General features: G+C 38.7%; 1 protein-coding gene across 8 annotated transcripts in view; it reads right to left on the reverse strand.

Annotated features, from left to right (window-relative positions):
- The window catches only part of sox5 (SRY-box transcription factor 5), a 242,769-nt gene that overhangs the window by 84,701 nt on the left and 138,068 nt on the right, over positions 1–20,000 (reverse strand). For 7 of the 8 annotated variants that reach the window (XM_053241889.1, XM_053241886.1, XM_053241887.1 and 4 more), the window contains one exon: positions 4,983–5,166. In XM_053241889.1, coding sequence (XP_053097864.1) covers positions 4,983–5,165 — 183 coding nt within the window. In that variant the 5' untranslated portion in view covers position 5,166. Of the gene's footprint in view, positions 1–4,982; positions 5,167–18,612 lie in introns of all 8 variants that reach the window. The other variant, XM_026923348.3, reaches the window with a different exon arrangement.

Below are 20,000 nucleotides of genomic sequence, written 5' to 3' on the forward strand. Positions count from 1 at the left end.
GTAAATATTTCTAGAATGGCTTCATCCTCTTATATTTGTTATCTCTCATAATGCGAAATCTTAGATAACGTTTCTTTTATTCAAGATATCTTCACTTGATAAGGTATCATCTTTTTTTTGCACTTCCGATATTATTAGTCGCACTGCAAAACAAACAAAAAAAAAACGACTTATCAACCGAAAATATCTTGAACGTAGTCGACTTTATGTAGTATTTCCTATTATAAGATTACAGTAAACCAAAGATAAGATTTATAAACCTAGTTTATGACATTTCTACTCATTTCATATTCTATTAACGGATAATTTTGCTTCTTTCTACAAAATAAATAAAATTATCTGCCAATAGAACAAGAAAATAAGTTTGAAATGAGTAACAATGTTTAGAAATAGGTTTATTAATTATTGATCATTATTGATTTGTTTTAATGTGATCATATAATAGGAAATTTGACTATATTCAAAATAATTTCACTTGATAAGACCTCTTTTTTTGCGCTGCACACAATATTTAGAGTTGTACTGCGAAAGAAATGTGAAAATATCTTGAATATAGTCATATAAATATATACATTTAGTTAATATTTCCTATTATAAGAAATATTTATTTTATTGCATAATTTAATATTAAATTATTATTGCAATAAACCAACTATAAGATTGGTAAACATATTTCTAATTATTATAATGAATTATTTTACTAATTTCAAGCTTTAAAATTTCTTATTCTATTGGAAATAATAGATTTTAAAGATTAAAATTTTGCTTTTGTAATTTTTTTTTTTTAAAGAAAATAAATCCTAGCAAAATGAATTACGAATATGACAATTTAAAGCTTGACGTGAGTAAATAAATGTCTAGAACTAGGTTTAATATTCTTCAATTTGGCTTATTGTACTCCCACAGTAGGAAACGCTAGACAAATATGACTACATTCAGGATGTTTTCACTCGCTAAAGACGTGGTCTCTTTGCATCGCGCGTCGAGGAAGCCGCAGAGAACAAGTGGGAAAAAAGTTTGACTGGTTCCGAACGTAACTACTCTGAAGCTATTAAAGGACGTGGAAGTGAATGACAATAGCAGATGCTGTGTATGCTTGACTAGCTTGAAAGGAAAGAGGAAGCTTGTCTTTCTGAGGCTGAAGGGCCTAATGATATTAATCACAGCTGTAATAATGAAACTGCCAAGTGACTAAAACGACGAGCAGGAAAAGGTTATGCTGATGCTAAAATTACTACAAAGACTTCTACTGGGAAAGTGAGTGTAGTTAAATGAGTCGATATTTTCTTGTAAACCAAGGCAACACGATTAAACACACACACACACACACACACACACACGCACACACACACACACACGCACGCACACTATACCTCATTGTTTTGCTGTATATTTACTGACAATCGCAGGTTGTATCTTATCATGGGAAACTATAAGACATCATAAACCCACGCTCACACCAGCAAGGGACACTTTCAGCCTCTCTGTCGTGGGCGGTGCTTGTGGGCGGGGCCTGTCCAGCATCCTTCATGATGATGGTGTGGATTATTTTGATGCTGGTCTATAACAAGTGTCAGTCAGGTTTCTTTCTCTGTACATTACTCACTCTAACAGCAGGTTGAACTCTTCAGTATGTGTGTATTATTAAAAATCGTCTCAGGGTGTTTGACGGTTGTTGGTCATTTTTTTGCAGCTGTGTTCCCAGAATTCCTTGCGCACCTGGAGACTCACTGGAACAAGTGACACGGTAATTAACACCTACATGCTAAACACGCTTCCCGCCTTTTCAGCTTCTGTTTAGCCTGAACTCAGGCGATGACGATGAAGAGGTCAACAGCAGTGGAGTTTTGGGAAACACACACCCACACACACACACACACACACACACACACACACACACACACACACACACAAACACACAGACACACACACATAGCCATCCCGTTAATCTAGCGTGACCAGATAAAGCGGCTAATCTTCTCACACACGCTTCTCACCATTTCACTGAGTCGTTTCAGTTTTTCTTTTTTTTTTAACACTTCTATATTATTGCGCTGCACAAATTGCCGTGACTGAGTCTCTCTCAGAGTCAGCACACGCTACATCTCTCTCTCTCTCTCTCTCTCTTTTATCTCTCTGTCTCTTTCTGTCTCTCTGTCCATCTCTCTCTCTGTCTCACTCTGTCTCTCTCTCTTTTTCTTCCCATCTCTCTGTCTATCTGTTTGTCTGTCTATCTCTCTGCATCTCTCTCTCTCTGTCTCTCTCACTGTGTCTCCTATCTATGTTTCTCTATATCTTTCATCCTTTCTGTCTCTCTCTTTGTCTCTCTTTCTTTCTTTCTTTCTCCCTACCACTCTGTTTTTGTCTGTCCATCTCTCGGCATCTCTCTCTCTCTCTCTCTCTGTGCTCCTTTCTATCTCGTTCTCTGTCTTTCTCTCTGTCTCGCTCCGTTCCTCTATATCTTATTCCCTCTCTCTTTCTGTCTCTGTCTTTTTCTGTCTCACTGCATTTCTCTCTCTGCCTATCCCTCTCTGTGCCTCCCTCTCTTTCTGTCTTTCTCTCTTGCTTTCTGTCATTCTGTCTGTCTCTCTGTCCCTCTCTCTGTCTTTGTCTTTGTCAGTGTTTCACTCACTTTCTGTCTTTCTCTCTTGCTTTTTGTCTGTCTGTCTGTCTCTCTCTCTCTCTCTCTCACACACACACACACTTTCCCTCTCTCTTTCTTTCTTTCTTTCTTTCTTTCTTTCTCTTCACGCACTTGCTTGTGACAGGCTCAGAGAAAATGAAATAAAATAAAAATAGTGAAGTAAAATAATGGGTCCGGACATGGATGGGTCCATCATAATAATAATAATAATAATAATAATAAAACTCAATAAGCTGATGTTTTTATGACTGCTCTGTCAGTCTCCACCTGTAGCTTCTCTAAAGTGTTAGAAGGTGGTGTGAGACCCACTCCTGCACACCGTGGTGAGAAAGGGGGCGGAGTCATGCAGGAGTGATGTAACAGCGCAGGGGCGTAGCGTGAACTTTGCTTTATGACAGTGAGAGTGGTGGAGCGTAGCCGAGTCCGTAATCATTACGCTAATTACTGCATTACTTCACCATTACGCTCCTTAAGCACGCACTCACTGTTTTACAGCCAGCCACATTCCTCCAGCCTACTGTCTACACACACGCACGGCCATCCGAGAGATAACAGAGAGGGGGAAAGGTCACGAATCAGTACACACACACACACACACACACACACACACACACACACACGGCTCAGTCAAACAATGTATCCTTCATTTCGCTCATGTTTTTAAATGTACCTGCTGTGGTCAACCACACACACACACACACCACCTCAGTGTACCAACTCATGAAGTCATCCTCTCCACACACACACACACACACACACACACACACACATGCCCCACCTCAGAGTACCAACTCATGAAGTCAGCTTCTCCACACACACCCCCACATACACACACACACACACACACTCGCTAAGAACACAATAACACAATACGCCTGAGTCATTTTTAACCAAATCCAACAGCCATGTCTGTCTGTCTGTCTGTCTGTCTGTCTGTCTGTCTGTCTGTCTGTCTGTCTGAATTCATCCTGTCAGGACTGGCACTTTCACACAACCACCACGAGTGGAACTGTGTGTGTGTGTGTGTGTGTGTGTGTGTGTGTGTGTGTGGAGAAGCTGACTTCATGAGTTGGTACACTCAGGTGGTGTGTGTGTGTGTGTGTGTGTGTGAGAGAGACTGTGTGTGTGTGTGTGTGTGTGTATCTCTATAGTGACAGGAAAATGTGACATATTTGACCTTTTGGAAATGTTTTGGCTGCATTTTCTTAATGAGTCAAACTCATAACATACCTTTTCTCCTAACACTTTTTCCTTTTCTTCTTTTTTTAGGTGTTTTTTTTGTACCGGAATTTTTTAGTGTTTATATAAATAGCCTTTATATAAACATAATACATCATCATTATCATCATCATCATCATCATCATTATTATTATTATTATTATTATTAAGCATTATTATTATTATTTTTATTATTTATTATTATTATTATTTTTTGAAAGACTTCCACATTTTGATTAGTGAAGTTAGTGGTTAGGATTGTGGTGAAGACGTAGCATTATTTAGCCATAACTTGTTTCATGAACATTCATGAAACATTAAATGTAACTCTAAATGGATAAAAAAAAAATACAACGCATCATTTATTAACAAATAGGAAAATGGTAATTGTTGCCAAATTGCTGTGGTATAGGATATATAAAAGGCCTGTCCTGTCTATGTAATATGACAGTGACAATATCGATCGAAATTTTCTGAGATATAATAATTATCATGATTAAACAATTTATTGAAATTATTACAATTGAATGTAATTTTTTATTTCAAAATCAGCTTATTTTTATAGATATGATAGGCATAAAGGTTACCAAACCTAAATATCGTGACATATATCGTGTAAAAATGTCTTCGGGTATCACAACATCATATTTCTGTCATATCATCCAGCCCTAATATATTGATAATATAACTAAATTATTAAAAAATTAAAGCATAATAATAATAATAATAATAATAATAATTATTATTATTATTATTATTATTATTAAATTTTAAATTGATGCATATGAGATATTCTTATGAAAAAATATTTACTATAAATAATAATAATAATTATTATTTTATAAAAATATTTTACCTTTTTAGAAAAAAGGGTTCTTTAGCTAGCTTATGCATTTTCTTAGCTTCTTAAAAGGGTTCTACGTGGATCTGTCTCTAATCAGAAGCAGTCTTTGATACGGTTTTACACAGAACCGTACTGGATTTAACCCATATTTCTATTAATACAGATCAAACTTTATGCATCCATGTGTGGGCAGAGTCTGTGGTGAGAGGGAGGAGTCAGTGTGATTGACGCATGCCTGATTCTCCAGCATTTAGAGAGGAAGGAGGCGGGGCTTACCGTGCTGCTGTGTAGTGTGGGCGGGCTGTCCGGGGCGCGTGGCGAGCTGCAGTACGAGCTCAGGGGCAGGTGAATGACAGCATGTCCGTCAACCTCGTCATCGTCCAATCGCTGTCTGCTCGTCGCCATGACTACCTCTCCATCTGTTCCCCCATATGGAGAGGCTGGTCGCTTGGAAGACATCCTGGAAAAAAAACGAGACGGACAGGAAGAGACAGAGAGAGTGAATATGAGATGTGGTGGAAAGACACGGTAAAAAGACGTGGATGTGGTTTAGTGACACACTAAATCATCATCATCATCACCATCATCATCATCATCGTCGTCGTCATGGATACGTAAGCAGTTTGTTTGGTCTCTGATGAGTCTAATATAGGGGTCCAAGCACTGACTCAACAATAGTATTAAATTCACTCCTAGATATACAAGCATCAAATATTAAAGCGCTATTCTTAAAAATACCTTAGACATAATTTCTACTTTTATTCTGATTTTTTTCTGATTTTTTAAAATTTAATGTTATGATTATATTATTTTTCCATGAGATCATTATTTCTCCATTAATGACATTAATCACATTTAGTTTTTCTTCTAAACCTTATGTGATATGTATATAAATAATAATAATAATAATAATAATAATAATAATAATATATTCATTATTCTATATAAAAAGCGACATGCTGCTCTCTTATAAAAAAATACTTCTTCAAAGGCTCTTTAGATCATTAAGATTCACGTCCAAGTAAACTCCGAGCCATGTGTACAATCTCAGCAACAATTTGTTGCTAAAAGATATATTTGCCTCGTTATATTTGTATTTAAGCGTCACATTTATTTCGCAAGCAGCCTAATTACCATTTTTCGCTTCAGCTACGTTTGTAAATGCCAGGTTGCGTTAGGGAAGACGATTTGTTTTCAAGTTCTGCTGCTGTTTTACCTTCACACACACACACACACACACACACACACCGACCTTGGAGGAACATTTACTGACAGTGGTGCTGCTGCTGATGGAAGTGAGTGTGTGTGTGTGTGTGTGTGTGTGAGCTGATAGGACACATCTGCTGATATTACCAGAGAAAACTGTGAGACGAGCCACTTTTGTGATACCTTGAGAGGAAAAAAGGCATTTATTGACTGAACATTCTCTCTCTCTCTCTCTCTCTCTCTCTCTCTCTCTCTGAGTGAGTGTGTGTGTGAGAAAATGAATATGCTGCAGTAATAGGATTTCATCTGGTTGACAGCATCTCCTAAGTGCTTTCAGAGACACTCTTCAGCCTTGGAGGCTAGTGCTACCATGATCCTGAGAATAAAAAAATTCTTATTCTAGATGTGAGGGCCTTCGATCACCTCACTGTTTACTGCGGAGCTTAGCTCGACAAATATCACAAAAAAAGCAACATATGGAATAGTGGCACTGCAGCATGTGCTGAGGAGATACACGACTGCAGGATTAGAGCGCTCGTGTGTGTGAGTGTACTTCATTGGGCTGAAACCTTCATCCAAATCAACTTACAATTGAGACAGAACCCAACAATGGCAGATTAGTGGTGCTGGGATTAGAACTCACAACCTTAAGCACAACGTCTTAACCACTGAACTACCACTGTGTGTGTGTGTGTGTGTGTGTGTGTGTTTATGGATGGTTATGTACTTTGCTGAGGTGTAGATACAACCCTTGGCTGTAATCATCACACCGTTAGTGTTTCATTTAAATAAAAAAATATATATTCAACTTTTCCACTGGATAGCAGGAAAATTAAAGGACTGAGAAAACGGGTAAAATTAAGATAATAAAAATTCCACATGATGATATTTTCACCATACAGTGCCAGCAAAATGTACAAATAGAGTTTAAAGTCTGATCTGAGAGCGTTAGGACTGCTACATACTCTACACAACCCAACACACACACACACAGCAACACAAGGGGTGACACTAGAAGTGTTCCTGTCCTAAACACGTAGAAATTTGTGATCGTCCAAAATTCGTATTGTGTATTTGCATTATTCTATGCATTACCCCCTGCACATGAAAATCGAAGAAGAATGCATAGTAACACTTTCTATGAAGCCCATTTTCATCATGGATTATAGCCCATTTATAATGATTTATAAGCAAGTATTACTGTTCTATAAATCCATTTATAAAGACACATGAAGACCTATACGTCTTTATAATAACAGTTATAATTACATTTATATCATTGTTATAATTACTTATGAATGATGCACTTGCTTTTTCAATACTCATGCTCATAATGCATTATACACCTATTTATAAAAGTATTAATTAGTCAGTCTTATGGTTCCATGAATGTATTTATGATGCTGCATCTTTATAAATACATTCACTTAACCATAACCATAAGACTGACTCATATCGTCCAGCCCTAGGACGGAATTACACGATCTATTAAAAAATATGAACGAAAAGTAGGATATAATTAAATATAGCAATATAATCAAACTAAAGGGTTGAAATATATCATTGAAGAGTACAGACTACAGTGTGTACAACTGAGTGCAAAAGTTTGTGTACCCTTAAGTTAAGAGTTAAGATGTTATGAAGACGAGACATTTTGTGTGTTAGGTTTCAAAAGTTGTTGTTCATTATGACAAGTTAAATAAGAAAGTGATTTTGTCTTACGACTCAGTTACTAGACAGCTGCTCGTTTTTCATCCTTCCGTATACACTGTGCTGGGAAGAAACACCAAGCGATTCCGGATTTAGATGATCTGTTTGCAGAATACACCCACATTTCATTCCTAACATTTTGTTAGGAACAAATTCCTTTTATTTCTAGATTTTTAATAAAACTAAGGTACATTTCGGCTTTTATTTCTCTACCCAGAAAACGAGGGGGGGGGGGGGGGGGGGGGGTGCAAACTTTTGCATTCAACTCTATCTATAATAATGTTTCTGCCTGGTTACTGATATGTGAAGCTGTGTGTCCTGTGTGTCTTCAGTTATTCTGCGAATGATTAGACAGAAGATTAAAAATATGAAGAAGTACAAAGAAAAACATGCAGATTTTTAAAGCAAAATCAATCAATCAATGAAAAAAAGGGGAAAAAATTATCTCAAGAAATCGAAATGTTTTATCGGTTTGTCCCTGTGGGAGAACGTTTACAGGTTTTACATAGTGATAAACTACAACACAGACCTTCTTTTCCAGAGCACAGATCCCATTCAGATGAACTCAGTAATATGAATGGAGAAAGAAAAAAAAAAAAAAACAGGAAACATAAAAGCCTTTAGGCGTGAACTATAAAAATGACAGGAAGTCATTTGTCTATATGGCTGTGCACCATTGAGGACTGAGTGCAGAAATGCACAACACTTTTCACACTTCTCCACTTTTCTAGTTTTGATGTAAAGAAACATTTTTCACGTTTCGTATATTTTCACGTTAACAAAAATCCATTTATTAATTATTAGCATCTCATGATATCTCTAGTGTAGGAATCGTAGGAAGTGTGTTTAGACCCTTATGAGTGTGTGCATCCATGCGCATGAGTTGTTTTCAGTGATTCGAGACATTTAAGTTTGTTCAGTGAAATGATTCGCTCAGATTCGTTTACAGATTCATTCAGCGTGATCATGCTGCCATCTACACTGGATGACTTCAGCTCTCCTTTAAAATCATTACTCATCACTCTGTACGAGATGAGAACAATGAAATCTACGTATAACAGAAACACCATGCGTCATCAAAGTGAGCTTGAGGTAATAAGGATATTTTTTCTCATCCATTAGCATGTTTCGTTTATGTTTCCTCATCGCGACTGCCGTATTTGTAGCTGTCCCATAAGTTTGGTGTCATCCTATTGGTGGATTTTAGACGAGCGTCGTAGCAGTGCTCACACACTGAGATTTTAATCGAAAACATTGCTCAACAGACTACTATTACATGCACAAAAATGCTGAAAGTGCAAATCATATGAGCTCAAACGACTCTCAATGAACTCACAGGTTCAACTGACTCATCGAACATGAAAGGAGTGAGTCTCAATCATGATTTAAAAAAAAAAAAAAAAAGAATCTAGAGTTTGTCAGTTTTGGGTCCAGTTACGCTTCATAAATGTGAATCAGCAGCTGAATCAAATAAATGACTCATCAGTGCAAAGCAGTGATGATTCGTTCACGTTAGTGACTCGTGCAAAAAAGACAGAATCGTTTGTGAATGAAACATATCTCATGTGAGGTGTGTGTGTGTGCGTGTATGTGCGTGTGTGTGTATGTGTGTGTGTTGGGGGCTGGGCTGGTCCCGTAGCTGTGCTAGTTCACACTGGGGCAGTAAAAGCAGTGGCTGCAGCTGTATAAACTCAGCAGCGGCACACGGCCTGTCTGCAACACCACCGGGATCTGTTTATTCTGCCTGCTTTCATTCTTACACACTGAGCCCTTTTGTTTCTAGCCTCACACACACACACACACACACACCTCAACCCTAAACGCTGTCCTCATCAACTCACCCTCAAATACTCACACACTTTCACTCCAGGAGGAAACACTTCTCCAGTGTCCTCATCAAGCACACAGCGTTATTTATATAAAAAGCTCCTCGTTCAGGTGAATTAGCTTCTGGATGGAGCTCCGGTTTGATCTTGAGCCCCGTAAAGCACTCACACACACACACACACACACACACGCACATACCCTCACACACACACACACACACTTCCTCTCCGGCCCCACTGACACGAGGCTTTCACAGTTCCTCTTGAGCAATAAAATGTGTGTTTTCCTCCATGTCTTTGAAGTATAATTACTATACAATTCGGCGCGCCGGGTGAGCAGGTTATAGCCGCTATTTCATTGAAAGTTGGCAGACCTGTGCTCGTGGAGAGGCCGCACGAAGCATTTAGAGCATCCAGTGATGTTGGGATTAAAAAGAAGGGGCTTTATTAAGTAGATAAATTGGCAGCGAAGCTGGTCTCCGAGGTCATAATTAGCGTCCATTAACATAATTTCACTCCATCCTTCTGTGGCTGTCATAATGCCTGGCCTGCCAAACACACACACACACAGACACACACACACACATATATACATACATACACTCACACACACTCCATCTCAGCTAAAACGGCTTCACCGTTCCCGCTTTCGCTCATTATCTCCAGGTTTAATGCTTTGACTGTCGTTCATAATTTCCAGCAGGAAAAAAGCGATTAACCTCCAGAGATGACGTTTATTTCTGACCTCACACAGGACACACGGCGCTGTACGGCTGAACTGAGCGCACCGTATTGTACAGTCACACAATGAAAGGTTGTCAGCAGTGGCGTCGCCTGAGCCATGACCAATACAAAAATCTGTCAAAGGCCTGTGGCGAATAATTGCATGTATTCAGAGCAACATAAAAAAACGGTTAAAATCAACCTGAGCATGACATTCAAAACATTAAACTTGATTTGTCTTAGATAATATATGGTTTAATAGGGTTTTTATGCATTAATTAATATGTCCTCCTGCTTCCCCAAACAGCTTAGTATCACTCACACTGGCTATTTAGCTAATCGCTTAGCTAACTGCTAGTAAAATAGCTCACATTTGTCACAAGATTTTAGTATTTGAGTCTCGATTCTTAATGATTTAACAGCTTTATTACTGACTGTCCAAATACCATAACAACCAAGATTTCTGCATCACAAACATTAGCTAAACTAGTAAAACTAGCTTGTTTTTTTGTCGCAGAAATTCAATATCAGTCTCATCACATCGACTGAGCAATTTATTTAACAGCTTAATTTCTACCTGTCAAAATATTGTTACCATAACAACCACGATTTGTTTTTCACGAACATTAGCTGACTTCAGCTAATTTTTCACCTTAGCACTAGGAAACTATCTCGTACCTATATGTCACAATAGTTTAGTACCTGAGTCTCGTAGAGTTCTTAATGATTTATTTTACACCAACTAAAATACTGTCAAAATACAGTATAGTGTTACCATAACAACCACGATTTGTTTAGCACTAACATTAGCTAACATAGCTAGCTGACTAGCAAACCACAAGTAAACCAGCTCATATTTAGCAGTATCTGAGTCTCATCATATTTACATCATCGTATTCTTAGCGATTTATTGAACACCAGCCAAAAGACTATCAAAATATAATGTTACCATAACAACCAAGATTTGTTTAGCACTACCATTAGCTAACATAGCTGGCTGGCTAACGTACAGGTAAGAAACTAGCTTGTGTTTGTCTCCAGATTTTAGTAACTGAGTCTTGATTTACATTATCGTATTCTCAGTAATTCAGCTATCATCAGCTGTCAAAATAGAGTGTTACCATAGCAACCAAGTTTTGTTTATCATTAACATTAGTGAACTTAGATAGCCAGCTAGTACAAAGTAGTCTCAGATACAAACGCTCCACATCCCAATATCGTTTGTGTACTTTTCTGGCCACAACCTTCAGGATCTTGAAGGCTGCAACCTGATTGGCTGTCCACACAGCTGTCCAGAGATGGGGTATCAGGCTGACCCTGAACTCTGACCCCAACTTCCTAAGAAGCTGGAATATGTGAAGAAAAGTATTTCCCTGTACTTTTAATCTATATGTGACCAAACAAGTCTTTCTTCTTCTTTTCCTTCTTTTCTTTAGTTTATAGCAGAAAACCAACAAACTTTTAATTGCAGCAGCATAATTAATGTTTCACCGCATACCAGTTAGTGGTGAATAAACACCAATCTGCCATGGCATGGCATCTTTCTGTTAAACTAGGAGGATCTTCTCCATGTTTAGTCATGTGGATGTACACAGCACACACTGAAGCTAAAAGTCTAGCTAGCAAGACTAAGTAGCGAATAAACTAGCTAGAATAAATCAGAGAATTAGACCAAGAGGATTAAGCACCGAAGTATTATCTTTTCAGATATTCACGTGTTTAACAGAGGTCAATCCTGTCAAAATATACTCTAGCAAACAAAATGGCGCACTATTGTTAGCCAAAACAGCTAGCTAGCTTGGTAGCTTAGCATTTCAAAAAAATAAGAAAAGAACAAGACATTACCAGAATCAAAATTTTTCAGATTATATGTGAAGAGTTTAAATCCATGACAGATGCAGTTGTTTTAAATAGAGAAAAATAAAATAGAGATATTAATTTTTTTTTGTGAATGCGAACAAGCCATTTGTTAATTCTTTACGAATAATTTTTGACTAAAAAATCAATTAAAAAAAGAAATATTGTATGTATTATTGTAAGGTATTGTAACCCATTCTGTCCTGCAATGGAATATTAATGAGGAGTGTAATTGCCACCACATTAAGTCGATCGCAGTGTGGCTTTGCAGCTAAATGGCAGGTCAGGAGGCTAGCATGCCAGGCTAAGCCGCTAACTCGCTGGGCTAATCGCTAGCCGCTAATGGCCACCCCGCCGGTGTGGCCCTTTCCCCCTCCTGTCCCCCCCGGCTGTGTGCTAAGCCGGCATTAAATCCACACTTCTCTCTTCTCTCTCCTTCTTATGCTAAACGCCCTCTCATCTCAACATACACACACGTCACTACGCTAGCTGCACAAACGTAGCCTCGGTTAACTTCCCCAGAAAAGGGAAAAACTAACACTAAAACTAACATGCTCGATCTAATCGCCATCGCTGGCTGGTTAACACAGCAAAAATGCTCCTAATAATAGCACAGGGTTTAGTCACAGCACTGTACAGACGCTGACACATGAGCAGATCAAAAACAGATATGAATATCTCATGCGTATGAATTTATTTCCAAAAACAAACTGGTAGAAAAGTAGTGTTTGGAATGCTGTACGCTTTCCTCAGGACGGTGGCTCAGAGATGGTGAAAGTGCGCGAAGCTTCGTTAAGGCTGCTGAAGAATCTAAAATCTACTTCTTAATTCATTTTCAAAATGATGAGTGAGGTTTCCATGACCTATGCTTTATGTATGATAACTGAGCTTTAAATTGCTTACAATGCATGCTTAATCTGCAAAACACACACACACACACACACACACACACACACACACTGATTTGACTGGTCATAAGTCATAAGTGGGCATGACAGACAGTTGATTTCCAGAGTGGTTAATGAGAGCTGAATGGCAGCTCTAACGGGCGTATCAAATAGCATCACACACACACACACACACACACACTGTAAATACTTTACATTTACACAAATTAAACACACAGTTTAACATAATGTCTTCAGGACGTCACACTTTGTGGTTTCTCACGCTCTTTTTTTCCTCTTATTAACATCCAGAGAGGGAAAAACAGAAAGGCTGTTTATAGTCGCTGTAACCTACTGTAAGTGCTGAAGAGGAACTAACCAGTTTCACGGACATTCCTCGACATTAAACGTAACCGTAAACTGATAAAAAATAAATAAATAAAAGTATGACGTGTCATTATTTAATGAATTTAATAATGGAATTGCTCCCAAAGTGCAGAGGGATAAGAGGAATAAATCAAGTCGGGGATGTGCTGTTCTAGGAAAATAATCAACTTCTGTGTGGCCATAGTAACTTACACCACTCTGGTAGAAAACGCCTTCCATCTGAGCTCCGTTCAGGAGCAGGGTGTCTAAGTACAGCATTAATAGAGCTGTGTAGAACCCTGTGTGCATCGCTAGTAGAAGAAATTCAAACAAGACCCTTATGGACATCTTTAAGCAGCACACAAGTTGTTATATACACTATATATATATATAATATTATTATTGTGAACATTTCTTTAGAACGCTCCAGCTGTGTTAATATTTTCGCTTGCCGCATTTTGAAGAAAATACAGCATAAAGACAACCGTTTTCTAAAAAGTCTTTCAGTTTAACGATGACACATTGATCACTGTGGTTGGTTTAAAGACCCAGAGATACGCTGAAATGTTGTGAGGTAAAAAAAAGTGATTAGCACAGAGCGATGACTTAGAGGATATCATTTCTCTAATAAAAAAAAAAATGTCAAAATTGTAACAATTTGCTCGTTGCCGTTCGTATGACAAGTCAGGAAGGTTGACGTTAAGGCTTGAGGTTAGCGTGTAAAACTTTTCTTCTGGCGAGATTTATTTGATAAGGTCAGCCTGGCTGGTTGGTTTATGTGTAAACGTATCATGAGATCAGAACACACTATCGTCCCTCACTGATATTTTTAATCATCTGACGTTGTTTCAGCCTTGTTCTCTTTGCGCACTCTGTTTTTGGATGGTACCGAGGCAAATTCCTTCACAGAGTCAACCGGGTGATGATGTCAGCCGGATGTGACAGTTCCCTTGTGTGTGTGTGTGTGTGTGTGTGTGTGTGTGTGTGGGAAAGCAACAACGTGTTTAAAGTATCGAACAATGAGGCCTTTTTTATTCTCACAGATAACAAGAGCTCTGGCAGCAGTGACAATACCTCAGCATTTACATACACATTAGACCTTAAGGACTGCTCTCTCTCTCTCTCTCTCTCTCTCTCTCTCTCTCTCTCACTGTCCCTCTGATAGCTCCAGCATGACGCTTTATTTAGGACAATCGCCTGTTTGTGTGGAACTGAGAGTCTCCCTATTTCTCTGAGTCCTTCTGCTTCATAGATATTTATAGTCCCTGCTCTCTCTCTCTCTCTCTCTCTCTCTCCATCTCTCGCTCTCTCTTTCTTTCCCTCTTGTAGGGATTAACAAAAGTGGCTCCTGTAGGTCTCCAGGTGACTAATAGGACTACGAGCGCTCCCTCGCACTAGCCCACCATCCCATCAAGGGCACTTCATGGAGGTGTTAACAACGTATCAAACTTAAGCGTGTGTGCCCATCGAATGCAGTTTGCACAAATGATACAGCTTGGGACTCGTACACATTTTTCCAAAGACACATATATGACGAGTATGAAAGCTCACACACACACACACACACACGCTTGCGGAGCTATAACACAAAGCAGCCTCTGTGTTTCGCCCCAGGTTGTGGGGGCCACCCCGGTTTCCTGTCCAGCCTTTTCCACAAAAGCCAAGAGTCTAATGTCACTGTCATCCATTAGCATTTAGACATGGAGGTGAAGTCACACACACACTTGTATGGTTAACACAGAGCCGTGTGTGTGTGTGTGTTTGTGTGTTTGCTTTTGGGCAGAACAGAAGGCACCGGCCAGCTCACAGTGCCTACAGCTTACACACATGCGCACGTTTGCCAGCGTTTTTTAGTCATCGCATCAGCCGTCTGCATGGTTTCCTGTCATTTTTCCTCTCGTCTGATCATTTAATTATTTATTTATTTATTTATTTATTTAGCCGTCCGTCGCGCACTGACTCACAGGGCCGTGACTTTCACTGACATTTGGCGTCCGAGGGTTTCCACGCGTTTGTGCGCACAGACGGATGTACAAAGACGCGGCACTGAGCACAGATCTATGCCAAATAAAGTTCCCTGATTTTTATTTTATGTTCCAAAAAAAAAAACAAACAAAAAAAAAAACATGCATGGCATGTCTTTAGGGCGACTGAGTCACTCGGTGATGCTCAGTGACAGGAGTACGCCGCTGCTTTGTCGGTTCTGACGCACTCAATCGCTCAGGCGTCATTAGCAGCATATCGTCGGCGTATGATCAAAATCTCATGTTTGGCTATTAAACTCATCAACTAGATTCGTTTCTATTCATTTCACTGTGGTTTAGTAAAATAATTTATAGCAGTTACTGAATAATACACCTTAGAATGAATAACTGAATGATTAACAATAACGATTAGGCGTGTATCATCTCATGCCTTAACTTATAAACTCATAACCAGATCTCTTTTTCTATTCATTTCACCTTAGTTATTTAATAACAATTCATAGTAGTGACTGAATAATATATTTTTTTATTATAAATAACTTAATAATAAACCTGAAGCAATTAACAGTAACGATTCGGTGTATATCGTCTGTATAGGATCTGAAAAAAGGTCTCGTTTCTATTAATCACTGCGGTTAAGTACAATAATTCATAGCACTTCCTGAATAATAAATCTAACATGAATAACTAAATAATAATAGACCCAGAGTATAAGAGATTAACAGTAATCATTAGGAGCATATCATCTGCATATGATCAAAATCTCACACTTTGGCTTGTAACTTTGTGATCAGGACTCATTTCGATTTATTTCAGTGTAGTTATATAAAAATCATTTATAGGAGCTACTGAACAACATGCTTTCGTATAAATAAATGAATAATAAACCTGGAGTTTAAGCAATTAACAGTAACAATTAGGCACATATATCGTCAGGATCTGATCAAAATCTCACTCTTTGACTCACAACCAGGTCTCTTTTCTATTAATTTGACTGTAGTTACTTAAAAATAATTTATAGCACTTACTGAATAATACACTGTGTAATGAATAAGTAAATAATAAACCTAGTGTTTAAGGGATTAACAGTAACGATTAGGAGCTGTGTGTTGGCGTATGATGAAAATGTCATTCTTCAACTCGGAAACTCTTAACCAGGTCTCATTTTCTATTAATTCCAGCTCAGTTACTTATTAATAATTCATAGTAGTTACTGATTAATACACTTTATGATGGATAACTGAACAATAAACCCTGGAGTTTAAGCGATTAACAGTAACAATTAGGCGCATATCATCTGCGTAGGATCAAACTCAAGCTCGTGCTTTATCTCATGAAGGTCTCTTTTTTCCATTAATTTCACCGTAGTTACTTTAAAAGAATTTATAGTAGCTACTGAATGATATGCTTTAGGATGAAAAAACGGAATAATAAGCCCAAAGTTTAAGGGGTTGACAGTAATGTTTAGCAACACTTAAAGGTCATTTTAAATAATAGAAAGCTGTGTATGGTTAAACAAGCACACACACTGTTCAGCTGTTAAACACACACACTTTGATTCTCTCCACCCTTTCCTGAAGTACCTGAGTGTACAGAGAGTCTATTGTGCAGGCCGGAGAGGACCAGATAGGCTACACACACGCACTCAAATACACACACACACACCCACAGACACACACACACACACACACACAAACACTCCTGTCTCTTTCCCGAGAGTGACAGAAACCATTTACCCGAACAGCCCCTGATTTTTATTGCTCTGCCAGTGATGCAATGTTCGTCTCTGACTTTTGACATCTGACCCATAACCTCTGACCTCCTGCCATATGACTTCTGCCTCATTAACCCCCTACCCTAGCCTGTGTACAGAACGAGAGACTGAAGGCCAAACTCCAGTACTTGATCAGATCCTAAAGCGGAGTTTCCCTTTCCCTGGCGTCGGTGGACTCCGGGGTCAGCTGACTGCCAGAGGGAGGTTTCAGAGGGGAGGAGGAGGAGGAGGAGGAGGAGGAGGAGGTGTAGGGAGAGAAGAGAGAAGCTTTTAACATTCTCCTCTGGTATTCTTCATTCCCTCGTTCACCCTCCACCCCACCCTCCTCCCTTCCCTTCATCCCCAGCATGGAGACATGGTTATCAAGGCTCTGTGAGAAAGCACAATATGGGCCAGACAAAGGAGCCAGTCTGCGCTCAATAGGCCACAGTGGATAAAGAGACGAGAGAGGACAGAGAGCCAGAGAGTCCATCAGACACCCAACACACACACACACACACCAAACACACACGCAGTAGCGCACTAACGCAGTTAACACTGCACCACCACACTTCGTCACATAGGAAGTTACGCTGCGTGTCAGTATCGCAATAATCTCATAATAACATCACAATAATCAGCCACCAATTCAATTACACAACTTCGTTACGTAGCTCGGCGGTTAATCAAAAGAAATTCCTGAAGAGGTTGGAAAGGAGAAAGTCAGACCCGGAGGCAGTAAAAGAGAACGGGAAAAAAAGGGAAAAAGGTGACAAATGGAGTGGTGTAAAGTCTCTCACTGTCTCTGTGGAATGTGACAGTTTGGTCACAAAATGTCCTGTCTGTTTTCCTTACAAAAAAAAAAAGAAAAAAAAGAAAGAAAAAAGCTTTGTTGAAGAAATAATAATAATAATAATAATAATAATAATAATAATAATAATAATAATAATTATTATTATTATTATTATTATTATTATTCAATAATAAGTAATTTATTAATCTTACATTTTAGTTTCTTAACATTGTGGCTTATCATTTACTTATTCGTTATAAAGAATATTCTTCATTATTAATTATGAATCAGAGTAGTTACGCATCCTGGATTTTAAGGGATTAAAATAAAAGCTTGGAAATCTTTTTTTTTTTTCAGATCATAAATATTAATAACATATTTGAAAAAGCTTTTTTAAGAATTCTAACGATTTGCACACATTCTAACCTGGCAATCACATTTATCTCCCATATTATAAAGATGATAAAAACGTATCACTGTTGCTAAAATATAAAAGGAATAATTGTTTAGAATTAGTCGTTCACGTAATTAAAAAACAACTAAACCAAACAGAAGTCACTACTTCGCCAGCCGCAACTAAAGAAAGTTCTAATCAAGTAATAAGCTGATTATTAACTTATTAACAGTAACAGCTTCCATGTTTTGCTTTTACGAATCGCTGAATTATTGCTCGTCACACCAGCAAGTAAACATTTGCTCAGGCTGTTAAGGAGTCGCCGATTATTTAGCCTTTAATCAAACATCCCGAAGAAACATTTCTGTTTATTACAGTGTTATTAACAGAAGTGAAGTGGACTTACAGAGACGCAGCCATCAGGACAGAAGAGATGAGCGGACGAGCGCTCACACACACAGACACACGCGCACGCTGCTGCTAAACACACTGAGGAACCCGGTGCTGTCGCTCGCACGCCTGCTAAACACCGACACTTCATAAACACACACACTCACTCATACACTCACACACACACACACACACACACACACACATATCCAGCACTCGCTCCTTCACCACTGATGGAGTGCATTACTCGAAAGCAGAACTGAAGCATCCAGCGTCCTCTCTCTCTAAGTCATTGTAATCCCTACTTTTATCTCCTCACCCTCTGCTTTTCTGTGTAATCCTTTAAATTTTTAATTCCTCATAGCTGTTGTTATCTGTTTCTCTCTCTCTCTCTCTCTCTCTCTCTCTCTCTCTCTCTCTTTGACTCCCCCTCCACTCTTCATTGCTGGATGAATGATTTATTAAAAACACATTTTACCCGTCATACAAATGTGTTCCTAATTCAGGGATAAAAACCCGCCGAGTTTATCTGCGAACAAAAGATTAGTTGCATCTGGCAAAACAGTGCCGTTTGCTAATGCAATAAAAATGCGCAGCGCGGTGCTAAAAATGCGCCTAGCATTAAAACTGGGGAATTAGATATTTATTTATTTTTATATATACATATACACAATATAATCATTAAAACAGAGCTTGAGGATCAACCCAAGGCACTTTTCAGATGATGCGGAAAAGTAGGTGAGAGCGATTTGGCGTGGCGTGACAGAAGGCCAGCAAACACACACACACACACACACACACACGCACACACACGCACACACACGCACACATCTGGGGGCAATAAATAGAAAAACGGCGGCAAGAATAAACAGGACAAGCGGCAGGGGCTTGCACGAATGTGTTAGATTTCAATGAGCATACAAAAATAAAAAGATAAAAACAGACACTAAGCAAAAATTGAAAGGATGAACTTTGAACTAGAAGGTTCATGTGGCATCTAAAGTTTTTTTATTTTATCTGTCCAAATTAAAGAATGTGTCACAAGTGCAGAAGTGCAAAAAAAGCAGAAGGACAAAAACAGAAACTGAGAGGAAAGAGCTGCAGCACAGGAGTTTACTGAGAAACTCTTATCAAACACTATCTCTGTCTTTCTTTCTCACACACACACATACACACACACACGCACACACACTCACACGCACTCACACGCACGAGCACCCATAGACACACTTAACAGAGGCCAATGAGACATACTAATGCCACAGTCCATGTGCTGTGTGTATGAATTGAAAAAGACAAAAGAGGGATGAAATAGAGGAGAGGAAAAGAAAGAAAAAAGCTCAAGTCATTTCAGCCAATCACATCACAAAGTCAATGTAGAACTCTAGAGTTCCGGTCACAGTT

Source organism: Pangasianodon hypophthalmus, chromosome 18 (assembly GCF_027358585.1).
Source record: "Pangasianodon hypophthalmus isolate fPanHyp1 chromosome 18, fPanHyp1.pri, whole genome shotgun sequence".
In the NCBI taxonomy this organism is placed as follows: domain Eukaryota; kingdom Metazoa; phylum Chordata; class Actinopteri; order Siluriformes; family Pangasiidae; genus Pangasianodon; species Pangasianodon hypophthalmus.